Source organism: Corvus hawaiiensis, chromosome 14 (assembly GCF_020740725.1).
Source record: "Corvus hawaiiensis isolate bCorHaw1 chromosome 14, bCorHaw1.pri.cur, whole genome shotgun sequence".
Taxonomy (NCBI): domain Eukaryota; kingdom Metazoa; phylum Chordata; class Aves; order Passeriformes; family Corvidae; genus Corvus; species Corvus hawaiiensis.
In genome coordinates, this window is record NC_063226.1 from 15,486,623 (window position 1) to 15,503,886 (window position 17,264).

General features: G+C 61.3%; 2 protein-coding genes across 2 annotated transcripts; both read right to left on the reverse strand.

Annotated features, from left to right (window-relative positions):
- Positions 1-716: 716 nt before the first annotated feature.
- Positions 717-7,165, reverse strand: LOC125333365 (serine/threonine-protein kinase pim-1-like). Its single transcript, XM_048319230.1, has 11 exons — positions 7,120-7,165; positions 6,077-6,126; positions 5,754-5,859; positions 4,236-4,375; positions 3,938-4,143; positions 3,029-3,275; positions 2,850-2,900; positions 2,260-2,626; positions 1,447-1,623; positions 1,040-1,189; positions 717-812 (listed from the first exon to the last, which is right to left on the reverse strand). Exons 1-10 carry the CDS (start codon positions 7,163-7,165, stop codon positions 1,083-1,085), a joined length of 1,497 nt encoding a protein of 498 aa, XP_048175187.1. The 3' UTR covers positions 717-812; positions 1,040-1,082.
- A 2,287-nt stretch (positions 7,166-9,452) lies between these two features.
- LOC125333366 (serine/threonine-protein kinase pim-1-like) lies at positions 9,453-15,901 on the reverse strand. Its single transcript, XM_048319231.1, has 11 exons — positions 15,856-15,901; positions 14,813-14,862; positions 14,490-14,595; positions 12,972-13,111; positions 12,674-12,879; positions 11,766-12,012; positions 11,587-11,637; positions 10,996-11,362; positions 10,183-10,359; positions 9,776-9,925; positions 9,453-9,548 (listed from the first exon to the last, which is right to left on the reverse strand). The coding sequence occupies exons 1-10, from the start codon at positions 15,899-15,901 to the stop codon at positions 9,819-9,821; spliced, it is 1,497 nt and encodes a 498-aa protein (XP_048175188.1). The 3' UTR covers positions 9,453-9,548; positions 9,776-9,818.
- Positions 15,902-17,264: the final 1,363 nt, after the last annotated feature.

A 17,264-nucleotide genomic window follows, 5' to 3' on the forward strand; every position in this document is an offset into this window, starting at 1 on the left:
GCCGCAGCTGGTCCCAAGCACTTCCCGATCCAGACTGGACACCACCTACAACGCTTCCTCGAAGAAAAACAAACAACAAATTAATGAAAAGGGATTACAGACCAAAAGGAGAAACAAGAAAAAAGGTCAAAAATCTTCTCTCTGTCGGGGGCCTGAGGAAGGCCCAACCTTCCCTACATGCTGGGGAAAAACCCACCCACGGGCGAGGGAAGCCCACGCTTTCTCCCTTCCCCCCTGCACTGCCCCCCAACAGGCACGGCGAGCCCGAAGCAAACAAGGGGAGTGGAGCAGCCCGAGCCCTTCCTTTCCCGCAAAACAAAGCAGCCCGTGCACAGCTCCTGGAGCGCCACCTCTGCTCCTGCCATGGGGGCTTGTTTGTGTCGGGCTGGCTGCCCCAGCCCCAGCCCCAGCCCCAGCCCGGGGAACAGTGGGTGGTGGGGGCTGTTGGCAGGGCCAGGGGCCGACTCCCATTTCGTAAGCACCCCAGCCCATCCCGCCCGCCCCGCCGAAAAGCAGCTTGGCAGCCGGCTGAAGAATTAGTTGCATCCGCCCCAGCAAAGGGGGGAACCTTTGCTTCCCGGCCAGGCCGTGCAATGCCCAAATCTGGGAGCATCCCCCTGGGTGTGGACTCATCTGTAAATTCGCTGTGGAGCCTGGCTTTGAAGAAGGTGCCAGAATCAAAGCCCATCATCTTCAGCTTGCCGGTGGCCAGGTCGAGGAAGAGCTCGTCATCCTTGACGTCGTCCTCCATGTCTCCAGACGCAGCAGCCCCACCTGGCACAGCTTCTCCAGGGGCTCCTTCTTCCCTGCGGCTGAGAGCAGGCTGTCAGTGCCCCGCCCAGGGCCCCGGCTGTCAGTGAAGCAGGACAAGCAAAAGCAGCTTGCACGGCGGCCACCAGTGCTGGGAAGAGCAGCTCAGCTCCAGCACAAGGGCTGCGTGTTCCCATCTGACGACCCCTGCGCAGCGATACAGGCAGGGCAAAAAAGCCTGCGTTTCTTAGCTTCTTCTTGCCAAGGCACGTGTGGAGCTGTAACTTACCGGCTCCCTGGATCAAAGTGTGCCTGTGGCTCTCTCCCTTCTTCTACGGATGGTGAATATCCTGCAGCCAAGGATCACACGACAGGTCTTCTAATGAGGGCCTGTCCAAGGAGTGCAGGGACAGACACCATCTGATGAGTTCCTTGCAGTCTGCGGGGAGAAACCAGAAAGCGCCGGTCAGTTGCAGAAGGCTCCTGTCCGCTTTGCCCCACTATTGCCATGCCCAGGCCATGCCATGGCGGCTCCAAGCTGTGCCTGAACTTTCCCATCCATTCTTTGTTTTGGAGGAGAGCAGGAGAGCGGGGCATGTGCCACCTCCTCGGCAGCTGCCAGAGCGGGATGCTCGTGAGCCCGCTGCTGTCTCCCAGCACCGCTATTCCCCCCGTGCCGCAGAGATGAGCATCCACCTTGAGAGAGCCGTTGTGGGAGCGACAGCTGGCCCCAGCTGATGTTCCGGCCCTTCGGGAACGGGTGCTGCCCGCAGACCATCTGGTGCAGCACGATGCCCAGGGACCAGACGGTAGCTGCCTCGCCGTAGTACCAGCCAAAGTGGTTCCATTCCGGGGGGCTGTACGATGGTGTTCCTACGGAATAGAGAGGCAGTTCATTAGGGGGATGCTGCCTGCTCCCGGAGCCTCGCCCCAGCATCCCTGGGCACGCGGGGGCCGCACCAGTGGCACGCGGCGTGACCCGCTGCCCTCTCGCCAGCGCCTGTGACTTGCGGACAAACTGTGGGTTGTAAAAGAAGCCACCGGTGTCGCAAGAGGGCAGCGGAAGCCCTGGCAAGGCCCGAGCATTCCACGCAAAGGGAAAACCCGCTCAGTGCCGGGGGGGAAAAACCATGCCTTCACCCTGCCTGCCTGCATTGCCCCAAAAAACATTCTGAAGCCAAGGCAAACCAGGCAAGCTGAGCAGTCCAAGCCCTTTCTCACCTGCACACCAAACCGGCGGGTGCACAGCTTCTGGCCCCACCCTCTCTGCTACCCCCACCCACGGGTGTGTTTTTGTCACGCTGGCTGCCCCAGCCCCAGCGCCAGTCCTGGGCAGAGTGGCTGGCGAAGGCTGCCAGCAGCGCTGGAAGATGGCCCCCTGGCCACCCACACTCAAAAGCAACTGGGCTGAACACTCGGTCCTGGCATCAAAAGGGAGAATCCCCGCTGCCACAGCCAGGCTGGGCCGCGAGATGCCGGCACCGGGAGCCTACCCCGGCGGGGACTCACCTGCAAAGCGGGTGTAGGCTGTGTCTTGCAGGTGGGTGCCGCAGCCAAAGTCAATCAATTTGGCCTGGCCGGTGGCCAGGTCAACCAGGATGTTCTCTGGTTTCAGGTCCCTGTGAAGGACCCCGCAGCTGGTGCAGTGCCGCACGGCCTCCAGGACCTGGCGGAAGAGCTCCCGTGCCACCTCCTCTGACAGGAAGCCCCGCTCTCGAATAAAACGAAGCAGGTCCTGAGAGTGCTCCGGCCGCTCCATCACCAGCACCACGTTGTTGGGGAGCTCGAGCCACTCGAGGAGCTGCACCACACCAGGGAAGCCGGTGGACACCTTGTCCAGCAGCACGACCTCGAGTGGTGCGCTGGTGCCGTTGGGCTGCGGGAGGAGCACGATGCCGTCAGTGGGGCTGATGCCGTGCCAGGGCTCGGGAAGGCCCTCGCCCAGCCCGGGATGCTCTGCGCCCTCCGCTGCCCCCACGCCCGCTCTCCCCCGAGGCGTCCTGCCGCCTTCCACCCTCCCGGGCCTCGGCTTATCCCCGCCCGTCACGCCCCGGCTTCTCCCGCTGCCCACCACCCCCCTCCTCCCCCCGCTCACTCACCAGCTCGCCCCAATGACGGATGCGGTTCCGTGGCACCCGTTTGATGGCCACCTGCAAGCCAAGGGAAGCAGCGGGTTGAGCTCGCCGCCCGCCCTGCCGAGCCCCATCCTCCTTCTCCTGCGCCCTCCTCCTCCTCCGCCCCCCCTCCTCCTGCGCCCGCCGCCGGCCCCGCCACTCACCGGGGCGCCGTCCGAGAGCCGCGTCGCCGCGAACACGCTGCCGAAGCCGCCGCGCCCCAGCAGCGAGCCCACCCGGTAGCGCTCCGTCAGGCCCTGCTGCGCCTTCCCTGCCGGCGACACGCGGCTGTCAGCGCTCGGCCCGGCGCCAGAAACGGCCCGCGGCCGCTCCTCAACCGCCCCGGGCCGGGTATCCCCAGATGTTGCCTCTTTCGAAGGGGACACCGGCAGCTCGGGGGCGGGGGCCGCGCTGCCGAGGGGAAGAGCTCGGACCGGGGAAGACGCCGCGGACGCGGCGGGAGCGGCCGCGCCGTCTGTGTCCGCGGCGGGTCCCGGGAGGAGCCGGGGCCGGGGCCGGGGCCGGGGCCGGGGCCGGGGCCGGGGCCGGGGCCGGAGTCGGAGTCGGAGGCGGGCCTGGGGCCGGGGCCGGAGTCGGACCAGCCGGAGCCAGAGGCTGGCAATGCTGCCCAAGAGGCAGGCACTGATGCCCGCCCAGCAGCGCCACCGCCAGTACGGCAAGAGCCGGGCGGAGGCGAGACCGCGGCGGGACGCCCGGGGGCGGGGAGGGCGCAGCCCCGCCCGGGGCCGCGGGCGGGCCGGGCGCATGGCCCGGCCTGGCATGGGGAGAGGGAGGCCGCGGAAGGGGCGGAGGGGGTGGAGCACTGAAGGGAGAGCGGGACAGGGGATGCGGGGACGCTGGGAGAAGGAGAGGAGGAGCAGGAGAAGGAACGCGGAGGCTCTGGAGAACCGCTGCTTTTGTGTTGCTCTTCTGCTGCTGCCGCTGCTGCCGCTGCCGCCGCTGCCGCTGAAGCGCTGGGAGCGTTTGTCCGCGTGTCCGTGTGTCTGTTGCCCGGGTGTCCGTTTTTCCGCCGCGCGCCCCGCGGCCGAGCCCCGCGCGCCCCGGGCCAGCACGGGCCGCTGCGCTCCGGGGCCGAAGCGGAGTCACGGAGCATCTCTTCCTCCCGCAGCCGCGCCACACGCACCGTCTTGTTTAGCTTCCTCTTCACCAGATTGTAACTCTTCCTTGCGGCAGTCTTGCAACTTGCCCCTGCTGCTCGCTCGCCCCGTGCCGCGGTCTCTTGCTCACGAGCAAGCAAAGCGCTGTCCGCACTTTTTGCCTGGAGCAGAGCAAAGTGCTGAATGAGGCGCCTGCCAGCGCCAGGCAGAGCCAGCCCCGTGGGAGGGCAGAGCAGGACGTGAGGAGGGAGACGTGCGGCCCCTGCGGGGCGCAGCGCTGCTCCCCGGCCGCTCGGCGTGGGCAGTGGGAGCGGCGGGGCCGTGCCCGGCGCGGTGCCCTCGTCGCCAGGGCTGTTGCTATTTTCTTGTCCGGTTCCAGGTGAAAATCGGAGACTGCCGATAGGAGGATTCAAGGAAAAGAATGGAAACACTCTTTTTGCCGAGTTCTGATGCCAGTCCAATAGAGCAGCTCAGCTCTCAGCTGTCTGCCTCCTCCCTGCCAATCCAGCACTTTCAGCCGGGAGCAAAGGCCCTCTCTGCAAAGAAACTGCAGGCTGGTTTCCTTCTCCTGCTGTTCATTGACACAGGTAGAAAAGCAGACTAGTTTGGATGCTGAGTCTGTCCAAACAGACAGTGAACTTTGCCATGTGAAGCCAAGACACGGAGTCTTGAGCCCTGCGACAGTGTCATGGGAATCACCTTTGTTGCTTCTGCTGTCTATTGTCACTGCTGAGGGTGCAGTCCCATGGGAGCACATGCCCTGTCTCTAGAAGCCAGAGCCGAGCAATGCACTGGGCTCTAAAATCTTCCGTTGGCAGGCTTCTGGTGTCTCCAGCATTGCTTTCAAAGCCAAACAGGGAGAAGGCAAACTGTGTGTAGCTAATGATACTGTAGAGTGTCTCAAACTTGCTAAGTCCTAGGTCTTCTAGGTAAGATCAGTTTGGAATGACGGTGGGGTAGAACTAGTGCAAGACAGAAAAGGGGAGCCTAGAAGGGAAGCAATTAATAGTATACGGGAACATCTTGGGCTGTTTCTTTCCGTTTGCATGTCACTTCTGGGAAGCTGTTTTGCTTTTGCAAGAATCTTGCCCACAGTGATGTCTGCTCTTTCCAAGACCCTTTCCTGGAGACCTTGCTCGAGCTCCTGTCACAAGATGTGCCATCACGTGCAGCTTCTCTTGGCTTGCCACACTGTGCGTGCAGCACGACTCTTGCAGCAAAGCCGGACCAAGGTTTTGAGAGCTTGACAACTTGTCCTTTCTCCTCCTGGTGGGCTAGCGAGTTGTGCGGTGGGTAAGGTTTCCGTCGTTACTGTTCTAGGCTAAGGAAACAGGAGGAGGGGGTAGCAGCAGTTGTTAGGCTGGCTGAATGGAGAGAAAGAATCTCCGGAGCCTGCAGCCAGAAGTGGAGAGCTGTGGGCTAATCCTTCCAAGCTCTCAGTGGACATCTTGCAAGTGACCTGGAACGTGAGAATGGTCTGACAGAGGCGGTTGGTTTCTGAGTTCAGCGTAGATGCTTGCACATCTGGTGCGTTGGTGCGCAAATCAAGAGTACAATCGGTTCATGGGAAGCACCAGAAGAAGCTGGAGCTCTCCGAGCAGACGACTGAAAGAATCTGCAAAGGAGAAATGTGGGAAATGACTTGGTGTACCTTGCCTGGAAGAAGGGTAGTTTTTTCTAATAATTCCTAATCCGTTCCCTTGGCTTTTGACTTTCTTAACAAGGCCGTTTGCATCCCCGATTCAGCACGAAGCCAGAGGCCCGGGCTTACGGAAGCGCGCCAAAGATTCCTCCGCAGTGACGCTCAGGTGGAAAGAGGAGCGGGGCGCCTGAGCAGCCTCCGGGGAAGCATCCCGCGAGGTGCAATTTGCGCCGTGCTGGGAGAGGAGGAGGGGGAGAAGGATGGGCCGTGCGTGGCAGCAGCAGCAAGTTTGGGCCGCAGGACATTGCGCCTGCGCCGCTGCCCCACAATGGGCGGGCGTGTCCCCGGGGCTGCGGCCCCGGCACCGCGTCCGCTGAGCTGCCGACGCTGCGGGAGCTCCCCGGGCTGGGCTGGGGTTCCCGCTGGGACTGGGCAGCAGGCTGTGCTCTCACTGTGGTCAGCAGCAGCGGCACGTACCTCTGGACATCCACGTCTCCTGCTGCTGGGAAGAAGCAATGAAGCGAGTGCAGAAGTTCTGCTTCCTCTTTCTCCCGGTGGAGTTTTTCGTTTCATTCCACACTCCAGAGGCAATTTCTGTGCTGGCCTCTGTCAGCTGATTCTATTTCAAGAGCACCAGCAACAGGGCTGCGTTTGAGCGCTGTGAATGTGGCCTGTATGGCTTTCATTCTCCTCGCCTTAGTGCTCAGGGGTGGTGGGCATTCCAGTATCTGCTGATCCTTATGCCTGCGACAAAAAGACTGACTTCGCTGTCGTGAAAGCACCGTGGATAGGCCTGCTTGAAAGCGGCAGTTGCAGTTTGGCTGAAAAATGCAGGTGGCAGCCGGAAGGGGTGCCACAGCAGCCGTGGGGTCCAATTCACAAGGCAGAGGCAACAGCAGCCTCCTGACGGCGCATCACGGTGAATGAAAGGGTGCAGAAACCCGATCATTTCTTTCTCTGAAGTTTGCTTCGGGAATGTACAGGCAGGCTCTGAGGAACCAGGGCTGTTTGTGGGGGAGTGTTGTTGTGATCAAGAGATTCAATTAGAAAAAGAAGGTGTTACGCATTTTGAGTCTTGACTTCAGTGCTTAGTCAGAAAGACCCAGTAGAGTAAGAAAACACCGGGAACTTGCAACTGGGAGAACACAGAGCGTTTCGTTAGAAAGCAAGGACTATTCAGTCAAGGCAGGAGAGATGGAACAAAGTTTTTAAAAATGTAACAAGTAGCAGGTGCACAATAGTTTGCAGAAAGAAGTATTACACAAGCATTTATCTTTGGGAGAAAAGTCTGATGTTGCTGTTAGGGACTTGATCACGACTATTATTGGTTAGCAAGCTTATTAACAATTTTACTATTGGCTATCCAGGCTCACACTATTCTAACCCGATGGTGAAAAGATTATAAAAGCTATCGACACTTTTAATAAACGTCTCTGGTTATAGCCCGACTGGCGACCGCATTTCTTTGATGCGTTGCACAAGCAACGTGACTGACACTTTCGCTCTCCGTGCTCGTTCCGCAGCCACGGGTACAAAGACATTATGGGAACCCTTGTGCAGACAGAGCCTTCTATCCCTGCAGAACGCAGCGCGGCGGGTGGGGGCGGTTGGCGGGCAGCGAGCCCCGGGCAGCAGGCGAGATCCGGCTCCGCACCTGCCGGGCCCTGCTAAGGCTCAATGCCGGCTCCTCTGCAACAGCAAAGACCTTGAGCCTTGTCACTGCCCAGAGGGGCAGTGCTGGCCCGGCCGCACAGCTCGTTTTCCCCACAACTTGCAGGAGGTGAGAAGGCAACACTTGCAAACACTGACTGCGAGCCGCAGCGCCGGCTGCGCACCATTAACCTCAGCTCTGGGACCACTGTCTGCCCCAAGCTCCGGGGGATGCGGTGGGAGCCCGGCTGGGCTCTGCCCTGGGGCCATCCTCCAGTGACAGCTGCAAACAGGGAGCATTTAGTTGCCACCAAGAGCCCAGCCACGCGTGGAGGGGAGCTGGTGCAGGTGCGGCCTGCGCTGTTGCCTGCTGTGCTCTGGGGCTGCTGCTCCCCGCAGAGGGAACTGCACTGGCGTGCCAGAGGAGACAAAGAAGCTTCAGCTTAAGCCGAACTGAGCTGGGTGGCTGGGCTGGCAGGAGTGGGGAGGGTCAAGGGCATTCACAGAGCTCATCCTGCTGCAAGGACGAGGAAAAGTGGCAGTGGGAAGCTAACAGTGAGGAGAGCTGAGGCCTGGAGGGCAGCTCTTGAATGACACTCAGGTCTCGCCGGACCTCTGAGACATTGCTGTTCTTCTGCCAGTGACAGGATGAGTCCCTAAACCTGGGGCTCGCTCCTCCTCCTCGTGGTCAGGGGCATCAAGGAAGGCTACAGTGCGACAGAGACCACCCTGAGCTGGCAACTCACTGGGGGAAAAGAGGGAGGGAGCACTTGTGAACTAAAGGGCAGGTGGGGCAGAGAACTGTTCAGAGAAGGGCTGAGCTAAAGCTTGAGCAAGCTGAGAAACGTCATTTGGGGTCATCCCACATTGATTTCATTTCACAAGTTATTGAACAAGTTTATTTGGGGCGGGGGGGGGGTGTCATGTTTTCCCCTGGAGGCGTGCACTCTGCAGGCTTGAGCTGCGTTGCCGAAATGCTCGGGCACGTCTCTGCTGCAGCTCACACCGGTTCTTCTTTGGCTTCTTCCGGCCCGGTGCTGAGCCGCAGCAGAGCCCTGGCGGAGCCCAGAGCAGCCTCAGCATCCACAGAGCCCGGCTGCAAGGAGAGAAAGCAGAAACCGCCCGTCACGTGAAGGCTGCTGTCCCCCTTGTCCCAGCCGCCCGCGGTGCCCAGGCCGTGCTGGCCGTGCTCAGAGCGGTGCCCGAAGCCGCCCGTCCCTGCTGCCTTTGGCAGGAGAGCAGGATGGCAGGACACGTGCCACCACCCGCAGCCAGCCGTGGCAGATCCACCTCCTCAGCAGCTGCCCAGAGCGGGATGCTCCTGTGCTCGCTGCCATCTCCCAAAAGCCCTTATCCCACCCGTGCCAAGAAGACGGGGACCCACCGCACGCCACCCGCCGCCGGAAGAAAAGCTGCTCCCAAGCGATGTCCTCGGCCTTCTCCAAGGCCACGTCCCATCCACGCCGCAGCTGGTCCCAAGCACTTCCCGATCCAGACTGGACACCACCTACAACGCTTCCTCGAAGAAAAACAAACAACAAATTAATGAAAAGGGATTACAGACCAAAAGGAGAAACAAGAAAAAAGGTCAAAAATCTTCTCTCTGTCGGGGGCCTGAGGAAGGCCCAACCTTCCCTACATGCTGGGGAAAAACCCACCCACGGGCGAGGGAAGCCCACGCTTTCTCCCTTCCCCCCTGCACTGCCCCCCAACAGGCACGGCGAGCCCGAAGCAAACAAGGGGAGTGGAGCAGCCCGAGCCCTTCCTTTCCCGCAAAACAAAGCAGCCCGTGCACAGCTCCTGGAGCGCCACCTCTGCTCCTGCCATGGGGGCTTGTTTGTGTCGGGCTGGCTGCCCCAGCCCCAGCCCCAGCCCCAGCCCGGGGAACAGTGGGTGGTGGGGGCTGTTGGCAGGGCCAGGGGCCGACTCCCATTTCGTAAGCACCCCAGCCCATCCCGCCCGCCCCGCCGAAAAGCAGCTTGGCAGCCGGCTGAAGAATTAGTTGCATCCGCCCCAGCAAAGGGGGGAACCTTTGCTTCCCGGCCAGGCCGTGCAATGCCCAAATCTGGGAGCATCCCCCTGGGTGTGGACTCATCTGTAAATTCGCTGTGGAGCCTGGCTTTGAAGAAGGTGCCAGAATCAAAGCCCATCATCTTCAGCTTGCCGGTGGCCAGGTCGAGGAAGAGCTCGTCATCCTTGACGTCGTCCTCCATGTCTCCAGACGCAGCAGCCCCACCTGGCACAGCTTCTCCAGGGGCTCCTTCTTCCCTGCGGCTGAGAGCAGGCTGTCAGTGCCCCGCCCAGGGCCCCGGCTGTCAGTGAAGCAGGACAAGCAAAAGCAGCTTGCACGGCGGCCACCAGTGCTGGGAAGAGCAGCTCAGCTCCAGCACAAGGGCTGCGTGTTCCCATCTGACGACCCCTGCGCAGCGATACAGGCAGGGCAAAAAAGCCTGCGTTTCTTGGCTTCTTCTTGCCAAGGCACGTGTGGAGCTGTAACTTACCGGCTCCCTGGATCAAAGTGTGCCTGTGGCTCTCTCCCTTCTTCTACGGATGGTGAATATCCTGCAGCCAAGGATCACACGACAGGTCTTCTAATGAGGGCCTGTCCAAGGAGTGCAGGGACAGACACCATCTGATGAGTTCCTTGCAGTCTGCGGGGAGAAACCAGAAAGCGCCGGTCAGTTGCAGAAGGCTCCTGTCCGCTTTGCCCCACTATTGCCATGCCCAGGCCATGCCATGGCGGCTCCAAGCTGTGCCTGAACTTTCCCATCCATTCTTTGTTTTGGAGGAGAGCAGGAGAGCGGGGCATGTGCCACCTCCTCGGCAGCTGCCAGAGCGGGATGCTCGTGAGCCCGCTGCTGTCTCCCAGCACCGCTATTCCCCCCGTGCCGCAGAGATGAGCATCCACCTTGAGAGAGCCGTTGTGGGAGCGACAGCTGGCCCCAGCTGATGTTCCGGCCCTTCGGGAACGGGTGCTGCCCGCAGACCATCTGGTGCAGCACGATGCCCAGGGACCAGACGGTAGCTGCCTCGCCGTAGTACCAGCCAAAGTGGTTCCATTCCGGGGGGCTGTACGATGGTGTTCCTACGGAATAGAGAGGCAGTTCATTAGGGGGATGCTGCCTGCTCCCGGAGCCTCGCCCCAGCATCCCTGGGCACGCGGGGGCCGCACCAGTGGCACGCGGCGTGACCCGCTGCCCTCTCGCCAGCGCCTGTGACTTGCGGACAAACTGTGGGTTGTAAAAGAAGCCACCGGTGTCGCAAGAGGGCAGCGGAAGCCCTGGCAAGGCCCGAGCATTCCACGCAAAGGGAAAACCCGCTCAGTGCCGGGGGGGAAAAACCATGCCTTCACCCTGCCTGCCTGCATTGCCCCAAAAAACATTCTGAAGCCAAGGCAAACCAGGCAAGCTGAGCAGTCCAAGCCCTTTCTCACCTGCACACCAAACCGGCGGGTGCACAGCTTCTGGCCCCACCCTCTCTGCTACCCCCACCCACGGGTGTGTTTTTGTCACGCTGGCTGCCCCAGCCCCAGCGCCAGTCCTGGGCAGAGTGGCTGGCGAAGGCTGCCAGCAGCGCTGGAAGATGGCCCCCTGGCCACCCACACTCAAAAGCAACTGGGCTGAACACTCGGTCCTGGCATCAAAAGGGAGAATCCCCGCTGCCACAGCCAGGCTGGGCCGCGAGATGCCGGCACCGGGAGCCTACCCCGGCGGGGACTCACCTGCAAAGCGGGTGTAGGCTGTGTCTTGCAGGTGGGTGCCGCAGCCAAAGTCAATCAATTTGGCCTGGCCGGTGGCCAGGTCAACCAGGATGTTCTCTGGTTTCAGGTCCCTGTGAAGGACCCCGCAGCTGGTGCAGTGCCGCACGGCCTCCAGGACCTGGCGGAAGAGCTCCCGTGCCACCTCCTCTGACAGGAAGCCCCGCTCTCGAATAAAACGAAGCAGGTCCTGAGAGTGCTCCGGCCGCTCCATCACCAGCACCACGTTGTTGGGGAGCTCGAGCCACTCGAGGAGCTGCACCACACCAGGGAAGCCGGTGGACACCTTGTCCAGCAGCACGACCTCGTGTGGTGCGCTGGTGCCGTTGGGCTGCGGGAGGAGCACGATGCCGTCAGTGGGGCTGATGCCGTGCCAGGGCTCGGGAAGGCCCTCGCCCAGCCCGGGATGCTCTGCGCCCTCCGCTGCCCCCCACGCCCGCTCTCCCCCGAGGCGTCCTGCCGCCTTCCACCCTCCCGGGCCTCGGCTTATCCCCGCCCGTCACGCCCCGGCTTCTCCCGCTGCCCACCACCCCCCTCCTCCCCCCGCTCACTCACCAGCTCGCCCCAATGACGGATGCGGTTCCGTGGCACCCGTTTGATGGCCACCTGCAAGCCAAGGGAAGCAGCGGGTTGAGCTCGCCGCCCGCCCTGCCGAGCCCCATCCTCCTTCTCCTGCGCCCTCCTCCTCCTCCGCCCCCCCTCCTCCTGCGCCCGCCGCCGGCCCCGCCACTCACCGGGGCGCCGTCCGAGAGCCGCGTCGCCGCGAACACGCTGCCGAAGCCGCCGCGCCCCAGCAGCGAGCCCACCCGGTAGCGCTCCGTCAGGCCCTGCTGCGCCTTCCCTGCCGGCGACACGCGGCTGTCAGCGCTCGGCCCGGCTCCAGAAACGGCCCGCGGCCGCTCCTCAACCGCCCCGGGCCGGGTATCCCCAGATGTTGCCTCTTTCGAAGGGGACACCGGCAGCTCGGGGGCGGGGGCCGCGCTGCCGAGGGGAAGAGCTCGGACCGGGGAAGACGCCGCGGACGCGGCGGGAGCGGCCGCGCCGTCTGTGTCCGCGGCGGGTCCCGGGAGGAGCCGGGGCCGGGGCCGGGGCCGGGGCCGGGGCCGGGGCCGGGGCCGGGGCCGGAGTCGGAGTCGGAGGCGGGCCTGGGGCCGGGGCCGGAGTCGGACCAGCCGGAGCCAGAGGCTGGCAATGCTGCCCAAGAGGCAGGCACTGATGCCCGCCCAGCAGCGCCACCGCCAGTACGGCAAGAGCCGGGCGGAGGCGAGACCGCGGCGGGACGCCCGGGGGCGGGGAGGGCGCAGCCCCGCCCGGGGCCGCGGGCGGGCCGGGCGCATGGCCCGGCCTGGCATGGGGAGAGGGAGGCCGCGGAAGGGGCGGAGGGGGTGGAGCACTGAAGGGAGAGCGGGACAGGGGATGCGGGACGCTGGGAGAAGGAGAGGAGGAGCAGGAGAAGGAACGCGGAGGCTCTGGAGAACCGCTGCTTTTGTGTTGCTCTTCTGCTGCTGCCGCTGCTGCCGCTGCCGCCGCTGCCGCTGAAGCGCTGGGAGCGTTTGTCCGCGTGTCCGTGTGTCTGTTGCCCGGGTGTCCGTTTTTCCGCCGCGCGCCCCGCGGCCGAGCCCCGCGCGCCCCGGGCCAGCACGGGCCGCTGCGCTCCGGGGCCGAAGCGGAGTCACGGAGCATCTCTTCCTCCCGCAGCCGCGCCACACGCACCGTCTTGTTTAGCTTCCTCTTCACCAGATTGTAACTCTTCCTTGCGGCAGTCTTGCAACTTGCCCCTGCTGCTCGCTCGCCCCGCGCCGCGGTCTCTTGCTCACGAGCAAGCAAAGCGCTGTCCGCACTTTTTGCCTGGAGCAGAGCAAAGTGCTGAATGAGGCGCCTGCCAGCGCCAGGCGGAGCCAGCCCCGTGGGAGGGCAGAGCAGGACGTGAGGAGGGAGACGTGCGGCCCCTGCGGGGCGCAGCGCTGCTCCCCGGCCGCTCGGCGTGGGCAGTGGGAGCGGCGGGGCCGTGCCCGGCGCGGTGCCCTCGTCGCCAGGGCTGTTGCTATTTTCTTGTCCGGTTCCAGGTGAAAATCGGAGACTGCCGATAGGAGGATTCAAGGAAAAGAATGGAAACACTCTTTTTGCCGAGTTCTGATGCCAGTCCAATAGAGCAGCTCAGCTCTCAGCTGTCTGCCTCCTCCCTGCCAATCCAGCACTTTCAGCCGGGAGCAAAGGCCCTCTCTGCAAAGAAACTGCAGGCTGGTTTCCTTCTCCTGCTGTTCATTGACACAGGTAGAAAAGCAGACTAGTTTGGATGCTGAGTCTGTCCAAACAGACAGTGAACTTTGCCATGTGAAGCCAAGACACGGAGTCTTGAGCCCTGCGACAGTGTCATGGGAATCACCTTTGTTGCTTCTGCTGTCTATTGTCACTGCTGAGGGTGCAGTCCCATGGGAGCACATGCCCTGTCTCTAGAAGCCAGAGCCGAGCAATGCACTGGGCTCTAAAATCTTCCGTTGGCAGGCTTCTGGTGTCTCCAGCATTGCTTTCAAAGCCAAACAGGGAGAAGGCAAACTGTGTGTAGCTAATGATACTGTAGAGTGTCTCAAACTTGCTAAGTCCTAGGTCTTCTAGGTAAGATCAGTTTGGAATGACGGTGGGGTAGAACTAGTGCAAGACAGAAAAGGGGAGCCTAGAAGGGAAGCAATTAATAGTATACGGGAACATCTTGGGCTGTTTCTTTCCGTTTGCATGTCACTTCTGGGAAGCTGTTTTGCTTTTGCAAGAATCTTGCCCACAGTGATGTCTGCTCTTTCCAAGACCCTTTCCTGGAGACCTTGCTCGAGCTCCTGTCACAAGATGTGCCATCACGTGCAGCTTCTCTTGGCTTGCCACACTGTGCGTGCAGCACGACTCTTGCAGCAAAGCCGGACCAAGGTTTTGAGAGCTTGACAACTTGTCCTTTCTCCTCCTGGTGGGCTAGCGAGTTGTGCGGTGGGTAAGGTTTCCGTCGTTACTGTTCTAGGCTAAGGAAACAGGAGGAGGGGGTAGCAGCAGTTGTTAGGCTGGCTGAATGGAGAGAAAGAATCTCCGGAGCCTGCAGCCAGAAGTGGAGAGCTGTGGGCTAATCCTTCCAAGCTCTCAGTGGACATCTTGCAAGTGACCTGGAACGTGAGAATGGTCTGACAGAGGCGGTTGGTTTCTGAGTTCAGCGTAGATGCTTGCACATCTGGTGCGTTGGTGCGCAAATCAAGAGTACAATCGGTTCATGGGAAGCACCAGAAGAAGCTGGAGCTCTCCGAGCAGACGACTGAAAGAATCTGCAAAGGAGAAATGTGGGAAATGACTTGGTGTACCTTGCCTGGAAGAAGGGTAGTTTTTTCTAATAATTCCTAATCCGTTCCCTTGGCTTTTGACTTTCTTAACAAGGCCGTTTGCATCCCCGATTCAGCACGAAGCCAGAGGCCCGGGCTTACGGAAGCGCGCCAAAGATTCCTCCGCAGTGACGCTCAGGTGGAAAGAGGAGCGGGGCGCCTGAGCAGCCTCCGGGGAAGCATCCCGCGAGGTGCAATTTGCGCCGTGCTGGGAGAGGAGGAGGGGGAGAAGGATGGGCCGTGCGTGGCAGCAGCAGCAAGTTTGGGCCGCAGGACATTGCGCCTGCGCCGCTGCCCCACAATGGGCGGGCGTGTCCCCGGGGCTGCGGCCCCGGCACCGCGTCCGCTGAGCTGCCGACGCTGCGGGAGCTCCCCGGGCTGGGCTGGGGTTCCCGCTGGGACTGGGCAGCAGGCTGTGCTCTCACTGTGGTCAGCAGCAGCGGCACGTACCTCTGGACATCCACGTCTCCTGCTGCTGGGAAGAAGCAATGAAGCGAGTGCAGAAGTTCTGCTTCCTCTTTCTCCCGGTGGAGTTTTTCGTTTCATTCCACACTCCAGAGGCAATTTCTGTGCTGGCCTCTGTCAGCTGATTCTATTTCAAGAGCACCAGCAACAGGGCTGCGTTTGAGCGCTGTGAATGTGGCCTGTATGGCTTTCATTCTCCTCGCCTTAGTGCTCAGGGGTGGTGGGCATTCCAGTATCTGCTGATCCTTATGCCTGCGACAAAAAGACTGACTTCGCTGTCGTGAAAGCACCGTGGATAGGCCTGCTTGAAAGCGGCAGTTGCAGTTTGGCTGAAAAATGCAGGTGGCAGCCGGAAGGGGTGCCACAGCAGCCGTGGGGTCCAATTCACAAGGCAGAGGCAACAGCAGCCTCCTGACGGCGCATCACGGTGAATGAAAGGGTGCAGAAACCCGATCATTTCTTTCTCTGAAGTTTGCTTCGGGAATGTACAGGCAGGCTCTGAGGAACCAGGGCTGTTTGTGGGGGAGTGTTGTTGTGATCAAGAGATTCAATTAGAAAAAGAAGGTGTTACGCATTTTGAGTCTTGACTTCAGTGCTTAGTCAGAAAGACCCAGTAGAGTAAGAAAACACCGGGAACTTGCAACTGGGAGAACACAGAGCGTTTAGTTAGAAAGCAAGGACTATTCAGTCAAGGCAGGAGAGATGGAACAAAGTTTTTAAAAATGTAACAAGTAGCAGGTGCACAATAGTTTGCAGAAAGAAGTATTACACAAGCATTTATCTTTGGGAGAAAAGTCTGATGTTGCTGTTAGGGACTTGATCACGACTATTATTGGTTAGCAAGCTTATTAACAATTTTACTATTGGCTATCCAGGCTCACACTATTCTAACCCGATGGTGAAAAGATTATAAAAGCTATCGACACTTTTAATAAACGTCTCTGGTTATAGCCCGACTGGCGACCGCATTTCTTTGATGCGTTGCACAAGCAACGTGACTGACACTTTCGCTCTCCGTGCTCGTTCCGCAGCCACGGGTACAAAGACATTATGGGAACCCTTGTGCAGACAGAGCCTTCTATCCCTGCAGAACGCAGCGCGGCGGGTGGGGGCGGTTGGCGGGCAGCGAGCCCCGGGCAGCAGGCGAGATCCGGCTCCGCACCTGCCGGGCCCTGCTAAGGCTCAATGCCGGCTCCTCTGCAACAGCAAAGACCTTGAGCCTTGTCACTGCCCAGAGGGGCAGTGCTGGCCCGGCCGCACAGCTCGTTTTCCCCACAACTTGCAGGAGGTGAGAAGGCAACACTTGCAAACACTGACTGCGAGCCGCAGCGCCGGCTGCGCACCATTAACCTCAGCTCTGGGACCACTGTCTGCCCCAAGCTCCGGGGGATGCGGTGGGAGCCCGGCTGGGCTCTGCCCTGGGGCCATCCTCCAGTGACAGCTGCAAACAGGGAGCATTTAGTTGCCACCAAGAGCCCAGCCACGCGTGGAGGGGAGCTGGTGCAGGTGCGGCCTGCGCTGTTGCCTGCTGTGCTCTGGGGCTGCTGCTCCCCGCAGAGGGAACTGCACTGGCGTGCCAGAGGAGACAAAGAAGCTTCAGCTTAAGCCGAACTGAGCTGGGTGGCTGGGCTGGCAGGAGTGGGGAGGGTCAAGGGCATTCACAGAGCTCATCCTGCTGCAAGGACGAGGAAAAGTGGCAGTGGGAAGCTAACAGTGAGGAGAGCTGAGGCCTGGAGGGCAGCTCTTGAATGACACTCAGGTCTCGCCGGACCTCTGAGACATTGCTGTTCTTCTGCCAGTGACAGGATGAGTCCCTAAACCTGGGGCTCGCTCCTCCTCCTCGTGGTCAGGGGCATCAAGGAAGGCTACAGTGCGACAGAGACCACCCTGAGCTGGCAACTCACTGGGGGAAAAGAGGGAGGGAGCACTTGTGAACTAAAGGGCAGGTGGGGCAGAGAACTGTTCAGAGAAGGGCTGAGCTAAAGCTTGAGCAAGCTGAGAAACGTCATTTGGGGTCATCCCACATTGATTTCATTTCACAAGTTATTGAACAAGTTTATTTGGGGCGGGGGGGGGGTGTCATGTTTTCCCCTGGAGGCGTGCACTCTGCAGGCTTGAGCTGCGTTGCCGAAATGCTCGGGCACGTCTCTGCTGCAGCTCACACCGGTTCTTCTTTGGCTTCTTCCGGCCCGGTGCTGAGCCGCAGCAGAGCCCTGGCGGAGCCCAGAGCAGCCTCAGCATCCACAGAGCCCGGCTGCAAGGAGAGAAAGCAGAAACCGCCCGTCACGTGAAGGCTGCTGTCCCCCTTGTCCCAGCCGCCCGCGGTGCCCAGGCCGTGCTGGCCGTGCTCAGAGCGGTGCCCGAAGCCGCCCGTCCCTGCTGCCTTTGGCAGGAGAGCAGGATGGCAGGACA

What these genes read in the sequence shown, in the direction of transcription:
- LOC125333366 (XM_048319231.1), bottom strand. Translation starts at nt 15,901, where the DNA reads ATGTCTTTGTACCCGTGGCTGCGGAACGAGCACGGAGAGCGAAAGT. An exon ending in GGAATCTTTGGCGCGCTTCC is followed by an intron (nt 13,112 to 14,489) that starts GTAAGCCCGGGC and finishes TCCTATCGGCAG; the next exon opens with TCTCCGATTTTCACCTGGAA. An exon ending in GCGCCCCGCAGGGGCCGCAC is followed by an intron (nt 12,880 to 12,971) that starts GTCTCCCTCCTC and finishes GCTCTGCTCCAG; the next exon opens with GCAAAAAGTGCGGACAGCGC.
- LOC125333365 (XM_048319230.1), bottom strand. Translation starts at nt 7,165, where the DNA reads ATGTCTTTGTACCCGTGGCTGCGGAACGAGCACGGAGAGCGAAAGT. An exon ending in GGAATCTTTGGCGCGCTTCC is followed by an intron (nt 4,376 to 5,753) that starts GTAAGCCCGGGC and finishes TCCTATCGGCAG; the next exon opens with TCTCCGATTTTCACCTGGAA. An exon ending in GCCCCGGAGCGCAGCGGCCC is followed by an intron (nt 3,276 to 3,937) that starts GTGCTGGCCCGG and finishes TCCCCTCGGCAG; the next exon opens with CGCGGCCCCCGCCCCCGAGC.